The sequence below is a fragment of the Bacillus rossius genome, chromosome 17, assembly GCF_032445375.1.
Source record: "Bacillus rossius redtenbacheri isolate Brsri chromosome 17, Brsri_v3, whole genome shotgun sequence".
NCBI lineage: Eukaryota > Metazoa > Arthropoda > Insecta > Phasmatodea > Bacillidae > Bacillus > Bacillus rossius.
In genome coordinates, this window is record NC_086344.1 from 11,440,929 (window position 1) to 11,460,797 (window position 19,869).

Sequence of the window (19,869 nt, forward strand, 5' to 3'; positions counted from 1 at the left end):
GCAAACTGTATTATTAATAAATTGGTTTTTAAATAATATTTTTTTTACTTGGTTCAGTTATAAAAGTTATTCATAATAAAAGTTATATATTTTTATATTCAAAGTAAAAGTCTCAACTTACGATTAGTTGAATTATTATTGTTTGCGACTGTGTTATTAATGTTGTTGGGATGTCGCGGTGTCGGGGAAATAGCTATGCAACCTATTAATTATTTTTAATATACATATTAGACAGGCATATGCAGAACACAACGATCTTTATAACGGGCACGATTTAAAAAAAAAAGCAAGGACTCCAACCTGATGATGTAACATTTGTTAATTCGCGCCCTTATTACAAAAAAATAACATTAAGTGGTTTCTCAGCACTAAAATGTTGTATACGAGTCAAAATAATTATATTGTCAGTAAAATCACAGATTGTTCACAAGAGTCACTTTATTAAAAATTACCTATAATTTAGCTCTGAATAGAATGGCATTCTGATGTGTAGGCTATACTGAATCCTTAGTGTACAATAAACGCATCGTAGGTCCTATGCAGTGATGGTAACCGGTTTTCCCACAAGCGGAAAACGTGGCCGATGTTGCTGTAAACTGGGTTTTTTTTCTCTCGATGTTCACATGTTCCCCTTAACTAATCATTCTTCAATTAAGGGGTATTAAGATTAAGCTCCACCATCTAGAATTTTTCCAATTTTTTTGCTATAATTCTAATTTTTAAACTATTTATCCCAAATTTTGGCATGTCAAGGCATAAATCATATCTCCCAGACCTTCTATAACTTGTTGCAATCACATATTTACTAACAGACTCTAGTCTGTAGGCGCCGCAAAGTAATAACTTATTATTTCATGCTGGTGACAACTATCATGATGATCACACCAGTTCACAAGTGTTGACTTAGAAAAATTGCCAAAGCTGAGTCCTATGCCATGTCGAACCAAAATAATTCATCACGGATGCTGTATTGCAAGTGGTGTCAAATTATTTGAAATTGCAAGATGGCTGTGCCTAGCCCCCCTTAAGAGGTCGATAAATGGTTTCATTTATAGCTGTTTTATTGGTCAATGCGACGGCAAGTAGAGGTCAAACCAATTAATGCAGATGAATGATATTTTTACACATCATTGAGGAAAGGTATAATGACTGATCCCAGTTGTCAGAATGCGGTTAATTTTGTTATTTTTTCGGGTCATTTTTTTACACCTTGGGTTACCTTATTGGACTTTTAGTAAGGATCCCTAATGTTATTGATAATATAATATAATATAATATAGCCTATAGCCTTCCTCGATAAATGCACTATCCAACACTGAAAGAATTTTTCAAATCGGACCAGTGGTTCCTGAGATTAGCGCGTTCAAACAAACAAACAAACAAACTCTTCAGCTTTATAATATTAGTATAGATAAGTTTTACAGACTTTGCAGTTCCAACACCTATAAGCACAGCACAAAATACGAATAATTACACAAAACTGTAAAGCTGATTTGTAAACAAAATACATAAGTTACAATAGTTTACCTCGCGGGTTACATACAAATTGATAATATACATAAAAATATTACAAGTTTTCAAAGATATCAAGTTGTTTCATTACGTAGCATATAAAAGTATCTCTTGTTTGTATCCCATTTAACACTAAAAAGTATTTTATATATAATGTATCACATATATAACACATGTATATTTCACGAATAGTAGTTACTGAAGTAAAAAGGTTTTTCCTTTATTACAAAATAAAATATACAATATAAACTATTCATAATGTAATTTCTTCTTGCTTTTAGCATTCTCAGATGTAGTTTCTGCAATTGGCGTACTTTCTTCAGTCTTTGTGCTTTCCATTAACTTTAAATCAAGGTAAAAAAAAACACATGTTTTTATTAATAACACTGCCTGAAGCTATACACTGAAAACGACCCATGAATAATATAAAGAATTTGTGTACTTACTTATTTTTCTCTCTCCAATTTGCTAGATTTTTACCTTTATTCCGTTTTCTTCGTACAGACAAATGCAATTTACCACGAGCATTACCTTTTACAAAACGTGCGTTTGTTTTCGCCATTTATAAATGAACATCCATTCATATATCCCGAGCCAACACAGTGACAGCAAGGAAAACTAAATCCGACTGCCTCGCAGTGCCAACCCACCCCTTTCGGTCCTTATCGTGAGACTGAGAAGTGTCGCCTGTCGCGAGGGACTCAGAGCAATAGCGGTCTAACGTACAATATAAGGCGCACGTGTTACGCTTCAAGCAGCTGGAAATTCTAGTAGCTGTTTATCCCACTCTTAATGTCTGATGCCCATCACATCACTCCTAGTCCTGCCTGGGCGTGTGGGAGCTAGAGGGACGAGGGAGGCTGGCATCTGCCCGACCGGGCATTTCCCCGACTGCTGCGACATCATCCCCTCTCCCGCGACTCCTGACTGGCCTGGCCCCTTGGACAGCCCTGCCGAGCCGGGTCGATGTCAGCGCAGCGGTGGGGGGAGCGCCACTCTTATGGCACCCGTACCGTAGTGGTGCGGTCACGGTGCGGGAACGTACCATTGCTTCACAGCAATGCAAGCGAGCAGTAGAGAAGGAACCTTGTCAAATATGAATGGTTCCAAATGATATCGACGAAATTTAATGTCGATTCAGCCTGTGTGTGTGAAATAGTGTTCTACATTTTTTCACAGAACATATTTTGTCTTTTTTTATTAAATTGTAATACCAGTAATGTAAACTTATTTGTTAAAACTAATGTTCGGTGGCAGTGTACCATTTGTTTCGGCCGCCCGTGTCCTTACAAGACGACGGCAGCAGTGTACCATAATTTTGGCGGCAGTGTACCATAATTTTGGCAGCAGTGTACCCAGGGGCGTAGCCGGGGGTGTTTTTAGGGGTTCAACCCCCCCCCCCCTTAGCACAAAATCTTTAACTAATTTCTTATTCAATCACTCAAACAAATTTCATATTAAAATCAATAAAAATTGTTACTATTACTATATTTAAATTTAAGTACCGAAAACTGCTAAAATAGCACTATTTTACACCTTAAAATCTAAATTTTCCCGGGGGAGGACCCCCCACCCCCCGCTTTAATACGGGGGGGGGGGGGCATGCTTCTTAACACCCCCCATACACAAATCCTGGCTATGCCACTGAGTGTACCATCGTTTGGTGGCAATGTAACATTTTTTGGCGCCAACGTACCATTTTTTTGGGAGCAGCGTACCATTGTTTGGCGTAATTGTACTATTTTTTTGCGCCAGCGTACCATTGTTTTGGGGCAACGTACAATTTTTTTCGAGGCAGTGTACCATTGTTTTGGGGCAACGTACCATTTTTCGGGGCAGTGTAACATTGTTTCGGGACAGTGTACCATTGCTTGGCGGCAGTGTGAGATGGTTCCGGCCCGCCCTCGCGCTGATAAGCCGCCGGCGCAGTGCGTGCAGCGGCGCGCCGAGGTCAGGCTGTAGTGCGATGCGCGGCCTGGGCGCTCTGTGTGTGCTGGCGGCCCTAGGGCTGCCCGCCTCCTGCCGCTACGACACCGACCAGGAGCTCAGCACGGTCAGTAGGCCCTCTCTCTCTCTCTCTCTCTCTCTCTCTCTCTCTCTGTGAGAGCGCGTGTGTGTAAGTGGACGTCAGCAGAGACAACACTCCCTATCCTTCTGCAATCAGTCCCTGGCACTGCCATCCACACGTCGTGATAACAAAGGCATTCGGTTTTGTTTACAATGACATCAGGATCTAGGCATCCTTCAGTTCTGCTCAGGGGCGTAGGAACCGTGGGGGGGGGGGGGGGCCACGGGGGACGTGTTCCCCTGAACTTTTTGGGTGGAGGGGACAGTTCCCCCCCCCCCCCCCCAACTTTCTAGACCGTGATATTTTTATTTTATAATATTATTCTGCCCGACTGTATTTGTAATTTCTTCACTCATCAAATTTTATCTTAAGGAAACAATAATAATTTTAACATCGATGTATCCCAATGGTTAGATACAAAAACTGCTTAAAAAGCGCTATTTTGCACTTTTAAAATCAAAATTTTCCGGTTGAGGACCCCCGGACCCCCTGTCTTAGTAAGAGGGGAATGGGTTTACATGACATCAAAATCATTATTTGTCCCCCAACCCCCCCCCTAACTTTATGAACACAGCTACGCCAATGGCTTCTGCTCGGATTCAGGATCTAGGTCTCTTTAATACATTTATGCGTTTTAACAAAATATCGTCCGTCCAGTTTGTATTTCCGTTACAAAAATTTAGAGATTTTGGTGAGATTTTATTAGAGACTTTAATGTTGTGTTCGTTGATGGTCTTAAAGAATTTTTCGTTAACCTTGCTTTTTTTTTTTTTTTTTTTTTAGAATTAATTTCCATCATTGGCTCCTGAAGTCGCTATATAATTGACATTAATGACCATCTAATGCAGTACAACATTAATTGGATTTATAGCAATAAATACCGCACATCAAAGAATCAACAGTTACATTCAAACACACGTGGGCGCTTAAAAATTAACATGAATGTTGTTATGAAAACATAAACGTTAACCGAGGTCTGCCGATTCCTTTACATTTGTGGTGCTACTCGTTATCTAATACTTATGCATCCTATTTATTATTATGTTTATTACATCATAACGGCATGTGCAATATTTTGACGAGCGCGAATTGAAACTAAAGGTCTCCAACCTGACGGTGAAACCCTTGTTGATTCGCACCTTTGTTGTGTGAAATGGTTTCTTCGTCACTACAATGTTGTACGAGTCAAAATAAACGTATTAAGAAGATGAAACTACAATTTGTTCACAAATCACGTTATTAAAAAATATTTTCAATTTAGCTGTGGCTGTGAATGGTGTTGGTAGAGACGAGTCATTGGTGGTTTCATCTTCCGGCCGTCAGTAGACCGGTAGGACGCATGTGATTGGCCGCTTGTTGTGAGGTCACGAGTGACGCTAACACCATGAGGTCAAATGTTCACTCATAAACTTGCGCTGGCTGGAGATGTGTTTATCACAACAACAACAACAACAACAAAAATTCGTTGTCTGTAAAGTCGGTTTACGGACGACAGTTTAACGTGACAACGTCATAACAAAACATGGATGAAATGATTGCATACTTTTATGAATAAAATTGAATCATTTTTATTCAATTATCACTATTTTGTATGGATACAAAGAAGGAGTGAAATGAAATCGACAATTTAATTGATAAATTTACTTTTATTTGCACTCATTAATTCAAATATATTTATTACTTTAACGAAGAGATTATTTTTAACTATAACTTTTATACATGTTTGCTATTTAACTTCTTCCAATCTGTGTTATTCTGTTAAGGATAGGACGATGATAGGAAAAGTAGGAAACGAATGGGAGTGTTTCAAGTTTAATGTGCCTCGAAAAAGTCAAATCGATGGTTGTTCCAATCGAGTGGAAGAGAGATAGATGCGGCGCAAGCGTACAATGAGCGTAACGGGACAATGTGCGTAACGGGACACTTTTTCGTGCGTGCAGCCGGCGTTCATCGATTTATTAGACGTTGTCACGTCAATATTCGCTGTCATGCATATGTTCATTGTTATTTTAATAATGATATTGTTTAAATTTGTGGTTCATGAGCATGTGTATGGACACATCGAAACAATTCTTTTGGTGAGCTAAATGTGCTTCGTTGATAAGACGACAGTGCTCTGTTTTAAAAAGCTGATATTTATAAAATTACAATAAAAGAGTGTGTGTTTGAAGTGCGCGGGAAAATGAACATCGCCTAAGTTGATTTTATTTACAAAGTCATAATATATAAAAAAAAAAAACATGTGCGTGATCATAGCAATGGTGTGGATAGTTTTCTCAAATCGTGATTTTTTTACCATTTAATTATTTATCATTGGCGATTTTTATTGTTATTGCGACAAAGCGTGCAAATAATTTTTTTTATTATTTTTTTTTGCTTTAATCTTTTAGTATGCACTCTGCTGAGTACCACCCAGAGATCCGTGTAGTTTGATATGGAGTACCTAGTCCACTGTACATTTACCTCCTGCCTAGGGGATAGAATTTATTTTAATCTTTAATTTAAATATGGATTGTTTTATAGCCTGCTTATGGTTATGCTAACTGGGCGGCCACGTGATAACCCACCATTCTTTTGAATGGCCAGTTATCCAACAGCCGATCGTACACAAACACTTATGGGAATAACCCGGGGTTGTATTTATTTGGATTAAGATTTTTTTTTTTAATTGTTTCTGGTTTTAATATTTTATTAATTTTTGTTTGAATACGTGAAAAATTGTTTATATATAATACTGTACGTTAAAACAACATTTCAAGTATTTTTTTTCTTTCTGTCGAACACAAATCATAAACTAAATTGTTAAGCGAAAACTGCAAAAGCAGGTGTAAATGTTCTGAAGTGCTATTCTTTTACAACTCTTTAACAGTATAAATAACAGTAACACATAAATTATTATTTTATTACATAACGACATTTATTTAAAAATAACCCAATTATAGCAAAACACTGCAAAATATATAAATGTTTACTAGCTTAAATATGACTAAAAATGAGGGTTTCATGGGGGAAAAAATCCTTTATTTAAGCACGTGAGATAAAATTGCGGATCATACCAACATAGTTATTGTGGCACTGTGTGCAGAAGGTATTGAGGAGTGGAACTAGAAGATAGTCTTGCAGATGAATTTTCCGCTACGTCAGATGAAAATGTACGTTGTCATGGTAAACCATACATGGACATTGCGAAACATGACTAAAATGAGAGTCATCCACAAGAAGCGCAGCCGCATGCTGACTGCGATAGCGCGCTGGGTCACAGAGTGCTGGCCGTCTCTTCTGTGCTAGGGGGGGGGGGGCAACCACACAGAAACACAGACACACATACATACATGCACAGGCACAGGCACACACAGACAGACACACATATACAGACACATACAGGCATAAAGAGACACACAGACACACATATATAGACTCATACACACAGGCACAATTAAACACACAGTCACAGACAGACACACAGACACACATACATACATGCACAGGCACAGGCACACACAGACAGACACACATATACAGACACACACAGGCATAAAGAGACACACAGACACACATATATAGACTCATACACACAGGCACAAAGAAACACACAGTCACAGACAGACACACATACACACATACATGCACAGACACAGGCACACACAGACAGACACACATATACAGACACACACAGGAGTAGGTGTATTTGGTTCATATGGGGACAGGGGAGGGGGGAGGGGGATTCGGGGATTCGAGGCGGCCATCTTGGATGACGTCACTTCCAGCGGCCATCTTGGATGACGTCACTTCCGGCGGCCATCTTGGATTACTTCACTTCCGGCGGCCATCTTAGATTGCGTCACTTCCGGCGGCCATCTTAGATTGCGTCCCTTCCTGCGACCATCTTGGATTACGTCACTTCCGGCGACCATCTTGGATTACATCAAGTCTGGTGGCCATTTTGTTTTCTACAACATTCCTCTATTTTGAGTTTCGTCCGCCATCTTGAAAATCTTTATTTATTATCCGATTTTAATGAAAAAAAATTTAAATTTTAAAAAATTAAATAATCAAAATTTTAAAATAAAATTAAAAAAATATTATTTAATAAAATTTTAATTAAAAACCTACGTATCGAACACCCCACTCCTCTAAATTACAAGTACATCATCTAGCACCCCCACCCCTCTGTTACAATGGCATCGTCATCGAACACCCCACTCATTCATGTTACAATTTTTCATTACATCCACCATCTTGGAAAATCATAATTATTAACTTAGAAAATCAGGGAAAAAAATATATACCATCGTTGTCTGCTGGAGGGACCATCTTATTTAGTGGAGACTGCCATCTTGATTTCATCTGATGGATGTCGTCATCGGCTGTAGGTTTATAAAGTATGTTAGTGTATGTAAGGTCGAGTTACAATTCTCTACCAACATTGTTATGAACCTTATAGACCAAAATCCACAGAATCCACAAAATCCACAAAATCCACAGTCATTTTGTTGTTGTAACCGACAGTTTTTTCTTAAAGTCTTATCACTTATAGGTTTTAACTAAAATATATGTTATCAATACTATCGTTGTGGATGCGTTAGTTAAAGTAATGATAATTTAAAAAAACATTTATTACTCCATCTTAGCTGGCCAAAAAATTTTCAGAGTCCTAACTCACAAGTAATAATCTCTTCTCATGTTTGCGTACACGTGTTTTAAAGCTGCATGGAAGCAGATATTTTTAATGTCTGCGTTCAATTTCACTTTTATAAACAAGTTCATGTTTGCGTACATGTGTTTAAAAGCTGCATGGAAGCAAATATTTTTAATGTCTGCGTTCAATTTCACTTTTATAAACAAGTTCATGTTTGCGTACTCATGTTTTAAAGCTGCACGGAAGCAGATATTTGTAATGTCTGCGTTCAATTTCACTTTTATAAACAAGTTCATGTTTGCGTACTCGTGTTTTAAAAGCTGCATGGAAGCAGATATTTTAATGTTTGTGTATAATTACATTTCACCATTCTGTAAGACATTTATAAGTATCAGTACCTCGTGGGATATAGGTTCTATATTAAAAATAATAAACAATATGTAGGTAAAATTGTATTTATTAAATTAAGAACATATTTTACACAACAAAAATGGAGCAAAAACAAAAACTACACATAAAAAAACTGAAACTTTACAACAAAAATGGAAACTATAAATCAAAAACATAAACTGTACAGCAAAAACAGAAAAACTATACAACAAATGGAAACAACTACCAAACTGCCAAACTATTTAAATCAAAAACTATTTACAGAAAAAAAATTATTCGCCGCCTCCAACATATCCGTGGGGTACTGTGTGGATACCATCTTCGCAGATCAGCCGTTTGTCGTCCTCCCACGTTATGGCCAGCTTATTGCTGTACTCAGTATAGAGTATGTGCTGATGGGAGCGAATTGCTCTAACGCCTGCCCTCATTGTGCGGTGGTCTTGCAGGGCTTCCAGGTAGTCATCGAATGTTATGTGGTTTTTGACCACACATCGCTGGATGCCCTTGGCCTTTTTCTCGCTCTTACCACCACACCTGTAGGCGTAGAGTTTGGCCCGTAGGCTTACAAACTCCTCCATCACTTCTCCCCCACATTCATCTTTGAATTTACCGACAACTTTCTTGTTGATGGGGGAGAAGCATGGGTGGTCGGAAGGGTAGCAGCTGGTGTCGAATTTAGCCATCAGTGTAGGGTCGGCTTTGAGGTCTGAGTAAAAGTCGGTTGTCTGGATCTCATACACAAAACTGTCTGTATCCATATACATCAGGTGAATATTGTCATGGTAACGGGGTTTCATGGTATTGTAGTGGAAGTCGTACATGAGAGTCTTTGAAAGATCTAGTACGGCCAGTCCGGCATAGATCGGCTTGTCGAAAATGATGGTCTCGTGATTAAGGTGGACTAGAGACAAATTCGGTTCGTACATTGTACGGTCCTTGAAGGACGGACGACACACCAACTTCTTGAACCTCTTCTCAGAGCACACCAACTCCATTTTGAGCCTCCGCCTTTTATTTTCCATCAGTTTACCAAATGTCGAGTTCACAGCGAGCTTAAAGAACTCCTTCTCGAACTCGTTGGCTGCTGCTTTCCGCTTGTTGGTATTCAGCCGAATATAGGGCTCCAACCATGCCGACTGCTCAAACTGCAGGACTCGATGTATCTTAGTCACTCTCAGCCCATGAGATACCGCTTGCTGGAGGTTTTTGTAGTGGACAATGTAGTGCTCTTTATTTTCAAGTGTTGTCATCAACTTTGATTGATTTGAGCCGGGCGGACACTGATTTATGGGGAGAAATGGCAGGTCTTTATGACTTTCATGGAGCTCGGGAGGGTACTCCACATCACACTCAATAATGTAGCCTGTAGGAGAATCATCTGGGACAGACACGACATCAATTGATGTGTCTGCCCATTGGAAATGCCGAATTGGAAGCGGCAGAGACATCGCCCACCCGTACAAATTATTTGCATCAATGTACTCCAGGAATGTGGATGGCTTGGATGCATCATATGTCTCAGGTATGTAGGAGTTATTGGCTACGCAATGACGTTTAATGCTTTGCGCTACTCCCCCCCCTAATACCAGCCTCCACAAACATGTACATATCATAATCGGTAAGAAGCTCTAGCTGTACAGCGTACTCCCCCAAAGTAGCACACTGAAACTTGTCCCAGACTTTCACTGCATGAGCGTACTCCATCTCTGAAATCATGGAATCAGTCAGACTATTGTAGAAATCATCGATGGATGGAAGACGAGTATCATCTAGTCGAGCAAAAGAATCCACAAAATCATACGGGAAGACACCCTTGCGGGTAACCAACTCTAACTCATCAGGCGCGAAAAACTCAGTAGTACTTATAAACTTGTCTGCAGGCAAGAACTCAGCGAGCGAAGCAAGACCCCGACTCATAAAACGGAACGTATCGACAAACTGAATGCTGAACTTATCATGTAACTTCTTGGAAAAAGTTATCAGCTTCTCCTCTGAATTCGGAATGATGAAGATGTCTTTACTATCATACCCCAACTTCCTGATAATGAAGTTCTGATCATATGCCAGGTTGTGGAAGAACACAATCAACTTTTTCGGTCTGCGCCTGAGAAGGTTGCAGTCATTACATGCAGGCCCAATAAATTCGCCGGTGAAGTGATTGTGGTCACGAACTTTCTTTACAGTTCCTCCGAACTTTCCTCCACAGTAGCAACAACACCTTGCTTGCAGAAAAGCAGTGTTTTGTGCATGTGTGAGTGGAGTCATAGGAACAGACGTAGAAAATATTTTCTGTACGTCATGTCCAATCTCCACAATGCGGGATATGAACTTATCCTCTGCGTCACAACCGCGATACAATTCAGGCTCTGATGGAAGTGCTGAAGTGAGGTGTGCAGGAATGATGGTATTATCAGCTTTCACGTAAATACAGTAGCTGTATGCTTTATGCTTTTGGTACTGCAGCGTGTATGACTCATCAGTATTCGGGTGACATGTATGGATTTTCTCTAGAATAGCTTCAAAGTCGCAATATACCACGATGGGCATCTTATCACTGTGATGGAAGTTTTTGAACTTCAGAACAGGTGGCTGGCCGTTTTGATCGGGCGATGGCATCTCCATCCTAACAGCAGCATGCTGTTTGCAGAGCTCACGGTGTTTTTCCAAACACTGAAGACCAGTGAGCCCGCTAACCCTACCCCGATCATCGTAATGCTTGAAGCATCTTTTACAAACATGAATAGCATCATGATGTGTAGTGATTTGGGACCGAACCAGAGCAGAAAAATTAGTGATGTAGGTGAAATGGGATGAATCGTCATTGACCAAGAGCAGAAGATCGAAATGATGTTCTTTTTCTTCAGGAGCGACTCGTGCAGGAACAACATTCAGATTCTCGTCGATACTGTAGATGTTGATGCAGACTCCGGGGTTCTGTTTTTCAAACAGTGGTATTTGCTTGATTGGAGTAGGGAAGTCAGTGTTGTTGAAGTTGAACTTCCCCTCCAAGTCATGGTAGCGCTGGTTGACACGTTCAGGATGCTCACCTTCCACGTACTTCACAAGAATCGACCACTTAAAGCACATGTGGTCTTCGAGGTTTTGCGGATTTATCACTGCGTATTTGTCTTTGATGGAAGTAGGTAATTCGATGTAGGAGCTGGCACGGAGTGGATCGAGCTTGTTGATTCTCAACTGTAGTCGCTTAACGGCCGACAAAGTCCATCCGGACCCCTTACCCATGTAGTCTTCCTCCTCCTTGCAGATCTTAGAGATGGACTCGGTAACTGCCTCCTCCACCTCATGAACTGCGTAGAGGGGGACATTCATGGTTTTGAAGGCCCTCTTGTCTTCACAGGCATCTACGGGTTTTTTGTAGGCGCACTCGAGCACGATATTGAATTTGAGAGGTCCGTTCTCTTCAATCTCCTCCACAAGTTGGTTGATTATTTTGTTCTTGATGGAGTCCAGGTACGTACAAATATCCTTGGCAGAACTTGACGTATTTTCTGCCACGTACGTCTTCAAGTTACCCTTGAAACCCACTTCGGCGGTGATGAAGCCGTGTGTATTGGCCAAACCAGTCCCGGTCACCACCTTTGTTCGGCTGGTCGAAGGCTTGGGCGTAACTGCAGGCTTAACTGCTACCATCCTCTGCTTCTTTGTTGGAGGCGGAGCAGGCCCCTTGCATACCTTGATGTGGGCTTTTAACTTATCAGCCCTGGCGAACTCCTTAGCACAGTTGTCGCAGGTATGTGATATGCGGTTTGGGTTAAGACCGCAAGCCGACTTCTCATGGCGTCTTGCAAAATCAGCACGGGCGAAGGCCTTGTAGCAGAAGCTACACCGCATGCCTGATGTCGTAGCGACAGCTCCAGCACATGATGCAAGGTGCTGCTGCATCTTATCGCTGCGTGCGACCATCTTTCCACATAGGTGGCACTGTTGGTGGTCACGATGCTGGTTCTCAGCACACTGACGCTCGTGCCGGTAGCGGTTGTGGCCTGCCGTGAATGTAGCAGAGCAGAAACGGCATTTCTGAACGGTAGACGCCATCATCACGACACTCGGTAGACTGGTCTCAACGTACGGAACACACAACGGTAGCTCGACGCACGGAGAACTATAACAAAAGAATTAAGAATACAATGTAGCTAGATGTTAACACGAAAAAGTTGCAAACATAAACTCAAAACTCTATCCCTCAAGCTTATTAACCTAAACTGATAGCAATGTAACTAAATAAAAAAGTTACGAACATAACCTTAAAGCTCTAGCACTCAAGCTTACTAACCTAAACTACTAGTAATGTTACTAAATAAAAAAAGTTGCAAACATAACCTCAAAGCTATTCCTTCATGTACAATCCTAAAAATGGTAGAATATTTAAAGTACCTACTCATAAAAGTTAAAGCTGAAAAAGTATTCAATGTTAACTCAAAATGATTGATTACATAACCTCAAAACTACACTAATGCACAACTCAAAAATGCTAGAATATTTAAAGTACTGTTAAAAGTTTAAGCTAAACAATTCCTGGTTACCCATACATAAGTGTACAGAGGAAAAACTAGCTATCAGATAACCTACGAAAAAGCTGAGAAACATAAAAATATTAACGAAACATGTAGCATACCTCAGAAAACGATGAAGTGGAGCTGCAGAAGATGATGTATCGGTGGCGGTAGGAATCGTGGTAGCAGCGAAACTCACACACGAACTAGCTCACTCAAACTCCAAGAACACAATGAAGCTCCGACAGTTAATCCTGGCCTTTTATAGCCTCGGACCTGCCTGTTCTTGGAAAAACATTAGGAACAGAGTATTTCTGTTGTATCCGCCAATAGGAATGTAGTACATGGAAGTACCATTGTCTTCGGAAAAACCCAGCATGACTCATGTGCATGTCGTAGCAGGTCTGTGAGTGGTGGTGGTAGAAATGTAACCTGACAGCCAAACATGGGAAACCACACTCGGGTAAAACCACGAATGACCTAGGTGATTAGAGATTAGGGCGCGAGGCACTGCCTGCATCGTGACTCATCACTCAGGAATGTCATCTCACAGTGTCCAGGGGACCCAAACAATAGACTTGACCGTGCATGTCACAACTGGTACATTAGTCCGCGACTTTGTGGCGCCATGAGGCGCTCATGAATGTCTGAGCCTGCCACCAACAGCTCGTCAAAGTGTCATCACGAAGCACTCGAGCTGCAGTCATGACGCGCATGCTTCAACAGGCCCGTTAGTCTCCGACTTCGTGGCGCCAATCTGACACTCGGGTAGACAGGTAGCTAAATGGTAATACTAGTAATGCAAGGAAATAAAAAAATCGGGTATGTTTAATACATTTATTAAAAGTAAGAACACATTACAAAACTAAAACATTAACAATTTATTCTACATTTATTATGACCAACATTCGTTTATAAATTTTTAGCATTTCATTGCGAACAATCAGTTGAACATCCACAGAATGACACATTTTGCTGATGTTCCAGGAACAAACCCTTTTCACAAACATTTAAGGAGACTTACCTTAAGCTTTCTTTTCATTGGTCAAATAAAACATCTCCCTCTCTTCCCCTTTTACAATGATGCTGCTTCACCATTACGCTAAAATTCTGTAAGATCAAAAAAAATATACTTCCCTTAAACCTTACGGTAGAAATTTCATCCTAGGATGCTGTTACTGCATCTAGAAATTAAAAATTATATTATCTCATACAGGTTTTATTTACATGTTAGGCTTAACCATCCTACCACACACACACACACACACACATGCGTGCGCATGCGTGCACTGAGATGAAATACATACTTGCCCAAATAATGTACTTTTATTTACAAAGGCAACATATTAAAACACATAATATTTAAATTTTGTGTAGATTGGATGGTACCAGAAACCATACTACAAAACGAGCGGACAACACTTGATTCTTTACTATGATTGGGCTGACGGATTGCCTCTGGAATGCCCTTGTTACCTTCAACGACTCAGAATTAATACTTTTATCCATCAAAAAACAGCAACAGTTTAACTAAGCAAACATACACCCCACACCCCTCAAAAAATTGTTATTACACAAGGCATTATTTACATGGTAGGAGACCGCACATACGAAGTGCGAAGCTTCAGGTTAGAAATATTGATTAAAATAACTACTAAAGATGCTAATTTGTTTATGAAAAAATTGCACATGAAATACAGACACTTGCTTATTTACACACACATACATACATACATACATACATACACCCTGCATGGCTTCAGAAGTAAGTACGATATTTTGAAAACCACTCAAGACTTACATCTGTTTATGAAAAGGAGCTAAATATTAAAAAAAATTCAAAGTTAATTTTAGAGATGAAATATCATGTGCAAGTCCTTGCATGCGAGAAGATTTTATTACGCAATTATCTTCATTTTCCCCAAACCATAGGTCTGATGTCTGGATACCACACAAATCCCACACCTAACATATGCAATACGAGAAGACTGCACGCCAGTCCAAGCCCCTGCGCTTAGAGACGAATCTGCACTAGAAGCGTTAGCAAGCATTGCAATTATCTCGCTTCACTAATGCAGATTCACCTCTGACTAGGTAGACCTCCTGAAACAGTAAACATAGGACGGTGAAACACATTAAAATAATGCATTTCAAAATAATTGAATAATATAAAACACTGCATATTTCACGAAAATCACCACGCAATTGACAGCCCTTTCAGTCACAATTCTGCGAATGCTATCACAGAATGCTAGATTTAGAAAGAAAGGATCATTCATTCCTTCATTATGGAACAAAGTAATACATCACATGAAGAGAAACAAAAAAGGCACACACTTCGTTCTTAGACTCGTGCCGCCTCCTTGACAGAGAGAAAAGATTGTACACATAAAATAGTATATATTTCATTTCCAGCGATGAAGCTGTACTAATATCACCTTGACAAGCTTAGATGATCTAGGGAGAGATAAAGTAAATATATTAACAAAAAAAGTCGACTAAAATTCATTTACAAACAAAATACTTAACATTCCTTCGATTACATATTTTTCTCAATTTAATAAATGAGAGAACACAAACATTTGCTTAAATCACTATTTATCAATTTTAAACTCTCTTGTACATCAGGAAAAAATATATTGTATCATTCATTATTAGTTGTAATGTAAAAAATGCAAAACAGTTTCTTTGTGGGATGTGGAATGCTCACTCACGATCGAAAAAAGAGGGGCTTCGCTGTAACTCAAGGGGAGGGGGGGAAACCATCTTGAAAGTTGAAGTTTCTCATATATTTGGATGTATAGTAATCAAGTAAGTAATAACATTTGGTGGTATAATATCCGTCTGATTAAAGTTTATTTGCTAACATGAATTCACAAATTAAACGAATCTCTGAGTACATTTGCTTATCTTTTTTTTAAAAAAAAAATGCACAGATTGATTGTTTTATCATGAATAACCAGGAGCACACTAAAAAAACAAACGAAATTCTCGCCAATAATAACCAACAGCACACAAACAATAAAAAAAAAAACCATGTGTCAGTAATAACATGCAGCATGCGGAGAAAATCACCAAAATATTGTCAAGAATAACCATCAGTACATGTAGAATACCAATAAAGTCTTGACATGAAAAAGGCTGAAGTGCACGGAGAAAATCATCAAATTCTCGTCAGGTAAAAAAAGCAGAAGCACATGAAAAAAAACCAACAATATTATAACACAGTAATGTTGAAGCACACGTAGAAATCTATTGAACTTTTTTAAAAAAATTGATAATTTATGAGTTTTTAATCTTCTCCCTGATAGTTTTCTCTGAGTGCTCCTATTTTTTCAAAAAAGTTCAATAGATTTCTATGTGTGCTTCAACATTACTGTGTTATAATATTGTTGGTTTTTTTTCATGTGCTTCTGCTTTTTTTACCTGACGAGAATTTTCTGATTTTCTCCGTGCACTTCAGCCTTTTTCATGTCAAGACTTTATTGGTATTCTACATGTACTGATGGTTATTCTTGACAATATTTTGGTGATTTTCTCCGCATGCTGCATGTTATTACTGACACATGGTTTTTTTTTATTGTTTGTGTGCTGTTGGTTATTATTGGCGAGAATTTCGTTTGTTTTTTTAGTGTGCTCCTGGTTATTCATGATAAAACAATCAATCTGTGCATTTTTTTTTTTTAAAAAGATAAGAAAATGTACTCAGAGATTCGTTTAATTTGTGAATTCATGTTAGCAAATAAACTTTAATCAGACGGATATTATACCACCAAATGTTATTACTTACTTGATTACTATACATCCTAATATATGAGAAACTTCAACTTTCAAGATGGTTTCCCCCCCCCCCTCCCCTTGAGTTACAGCGAAGCCCCTCTTTTTTCGATCGTGAGTGAGCATTCCACATCCCACAAAGAAACTGTTTTGCATTTTTTACATTACAACTAATAATGAATGATACAATATATTTTTTCCTGATGTACAAGAGAGTTTAAAATTGATAAATAGTGATTTAAGCAAATGTTTGTGTTCTCTCATTTATTAAATTGAGAAAAATATGTAATCGAAGGAATGTTAAGTATTTTGTTTGTAAATGAATTTTAGTCGACTTTTTTTGTTAATATATTTACTTTATCTCTCCCTAGATCATCTAAGCTTGTCAAGGTGATATTAGTACAGCTTCATCGCTGGAAATGAAATATATACTATTTTATGTGTACAATCTTTTCTCTCTGTCAAGGAGGCGGCACGAGTCTAAGAACGAAGTGTGTGCCTTTTTTGTTTCTCTTCATGTGATGTATTACTTTGTTCCATAATGAAGGAATGAATGATCCTTTCTTTCTAAATCTAGCATTCTGTGATAGCATTCGCAGAATTGTGACTGAAAGGGCTGTCAATTGCGTGGTGATTTTCGTGAAATATGCAGTGTTTTATATTATTCAATTATTTTGAAATGCATTATTTTAATGTGTTTCACCGTCCTATGTTTACTGTTTCAGGAGGTCTACCTAGTCAGAGGTGAATCTGCATTAGTGAAGCGAGATAATTGCAATGCTTGCTAACGCTTCTAGTGCAGATTCGTCTCTAAGCGCAGGGGCTTGGACTGGCGTGCAGTCATCTCGTATTGCATATGTTAGGTGTGGGATTTGTGTGGTATCCAGACATCAGACCTATGGTTTGGGGAAAATGAAGATAATTGCGTAATAAAATCTTCTCGCATGCAAGGACTTGCACATGATATTTCATCTCTAAAATTAACTTTGAATTTTTTTTAATATTTAGCTCCTTTTCATAAACAGATGTAAGTCTTGAGTGGTTTTCAAAATATCGTACTTACTTCTGAAGCCATGCAGGGTGTATGTATGTATGTATGTATGTATGTGTGTGTAAATAAGCAAGTGTCTGTATTTCATGTGCAATTTTTTCATAAACAAATTAGCATCTTTAGTAGTTATTTTAATCAATATTTCTAACCTGAAGCTTCGCACTTCGTATGTGCGGTCTCCTACCATGTAAATAATGCCTTGTGTAATAACAATTTTTTGAGGGGTGTGGGGTGTATGTTTGCTTAGTTAAACTGTTGCTGTTTTTTGATGGATAAAAGTATTAATTCTGAGTCGTTGAAGGTAACAAGGGCATTCCAGAGGCAATCCGTCAGCCCAATCATAGTAAAGAATCAAGTGTTGTCCGCTCGTTTTGTAGTATGGTTTCTGGTACCATCCAATCTACACAAAATTTAAATATTATGTGTTTTAATATGTTGCCTTTGTAAATAAAAGTACATTATTTGGGCAAGTATGTATTTCATCTCAGTGCACGCATGCGCACGCATGTGTGTGTGTGTGTGTGGTAGGATGGTTAAGCCTAACATGTAAATAAAACCTGTATGAGATAATATAATTTTTAATTTCTAGATGCAGTAACAGCATCCTAGGATGAAATTTCTACCGTAAGGTTTAAGGGAAGTATATTTTTTTTTGGTCTTACAGAATTTTAGCGTAATGGTGAAGCAGCATCATTGTAAAAGGGGAAGAGAGGGAGATGTTTTATTTGACCAATGAAAAGAAAGCTTAAGGTAAGTCTCCTTAAATGTTTGTGAAAAGGGTTTGTTCCTGGAACATCAGCAAAATGTGTCATTCTGTGGATGTTCAACTGATTGTTCGCAATGAAATGCTAAAAATTTATAAACGAATGTTGGTCATAATAAATGTAGAATAAATTGTTAATGTTTTAGTTTTCTAATGTGTTCTTACTTTTAATAAATGTATTAAACATACCCGATTTTTTTTATTTCCTTGCATTACTAGTATTACCATTTAGCTACCTGTCTACCCGAGTGTCAGATTGGCGCCACGAAGTCGGTGACTAACGGGCCTGTTGTAGCATGCGCGTCATGACTGCAGCTTGAGTGCTTCGTGATGACACTTTGACGAGCTGTTGGTGGCAGGCTCAGACATTCATGAGCGCCTCATGGCGCCACAAAGTCGCGGACTAATGTACCAGTTGTGACATGCACGGTCAAGTCTATTGTTTGGGTCCCCTGGACACTGTGAGATGACATTCCTGAGTGATGAGTCACGATGCAGGCAGTGCCTCGCGCCCTAATCTCTAATCACCTAGGTCATTCGTGGTTTTACCCGAGTGTGGTTTCCCATGTTTGGCTGTCAGGTTACATTTCTACCACCACCACTCACAGACCTGCTACGACATGCACATGAGTCATGCTGGGTTTTTCCGAAGACAATGGTACTTCCATGTACTACATTCCTATTGGCGGATACAACAGAAATACTCTGTTCCTAATGTTTTTCCAAGAACAGGCAGGTCCGAGGCTATAAAAGGCCAGGATTAACTGTCGGAGCTTCATTGTGTTCTTGGAGTTTGAGTGAGCTAGTTCGTGTGTGAGTTTCGCTGCTACCACGATTCCTACCGCCACCGATACATCATCTTCTGCAGCTCCACTTCATCGTTTTCTGAGGTATGCTACATGTTTCGTTAATATTTTTATGTTTCTCAGCTTTTTCGTAGGTTATCTGATAGCTAGTTTTTCCTCTGTACACTTATGTATGGGTAACCAGGAATTGTTTAGCTTAAACTTTTAACAGTACTTTAAATATTCTAGCATTTTTGAGTTGTGCATTAGTGTAGTTTTGAGGTTATGTAATCAATCATTTTGAGTTAACATTGAATACTTTTTCAGCTTTAACTTTTATGAGTAGGTACTTTAAATATTCTACCATTTT

General features: G+C 39.0%; 1 protein-coding gene across 1 annotated transcript in view; it reads left to right on the plus strand.

Annotated features, from left to right (window-relative positions):
- Window positions 1-3,394: 3,394 nt before the first annotated feature.
- Window positions 3,395-19,869, plus strand: part of LOC134540621 (gastric triacylglycerol lipase-like) — a 54,086-nt gene continuing 37,611 nt past the window's right edge. Inside the window, exon 1 of the mRNA XM_063383462.1 lies at window positions 3,395-3,565. Coding sequence (XP_063239532.1) covers window positions 3,479-3,565 — 87 coding nt within the window. The 5' untranslated portion in view covers window positions 3,395-3,478. The remainder of the gene's footprint in view (window positions 3,566-19,869) is intronic.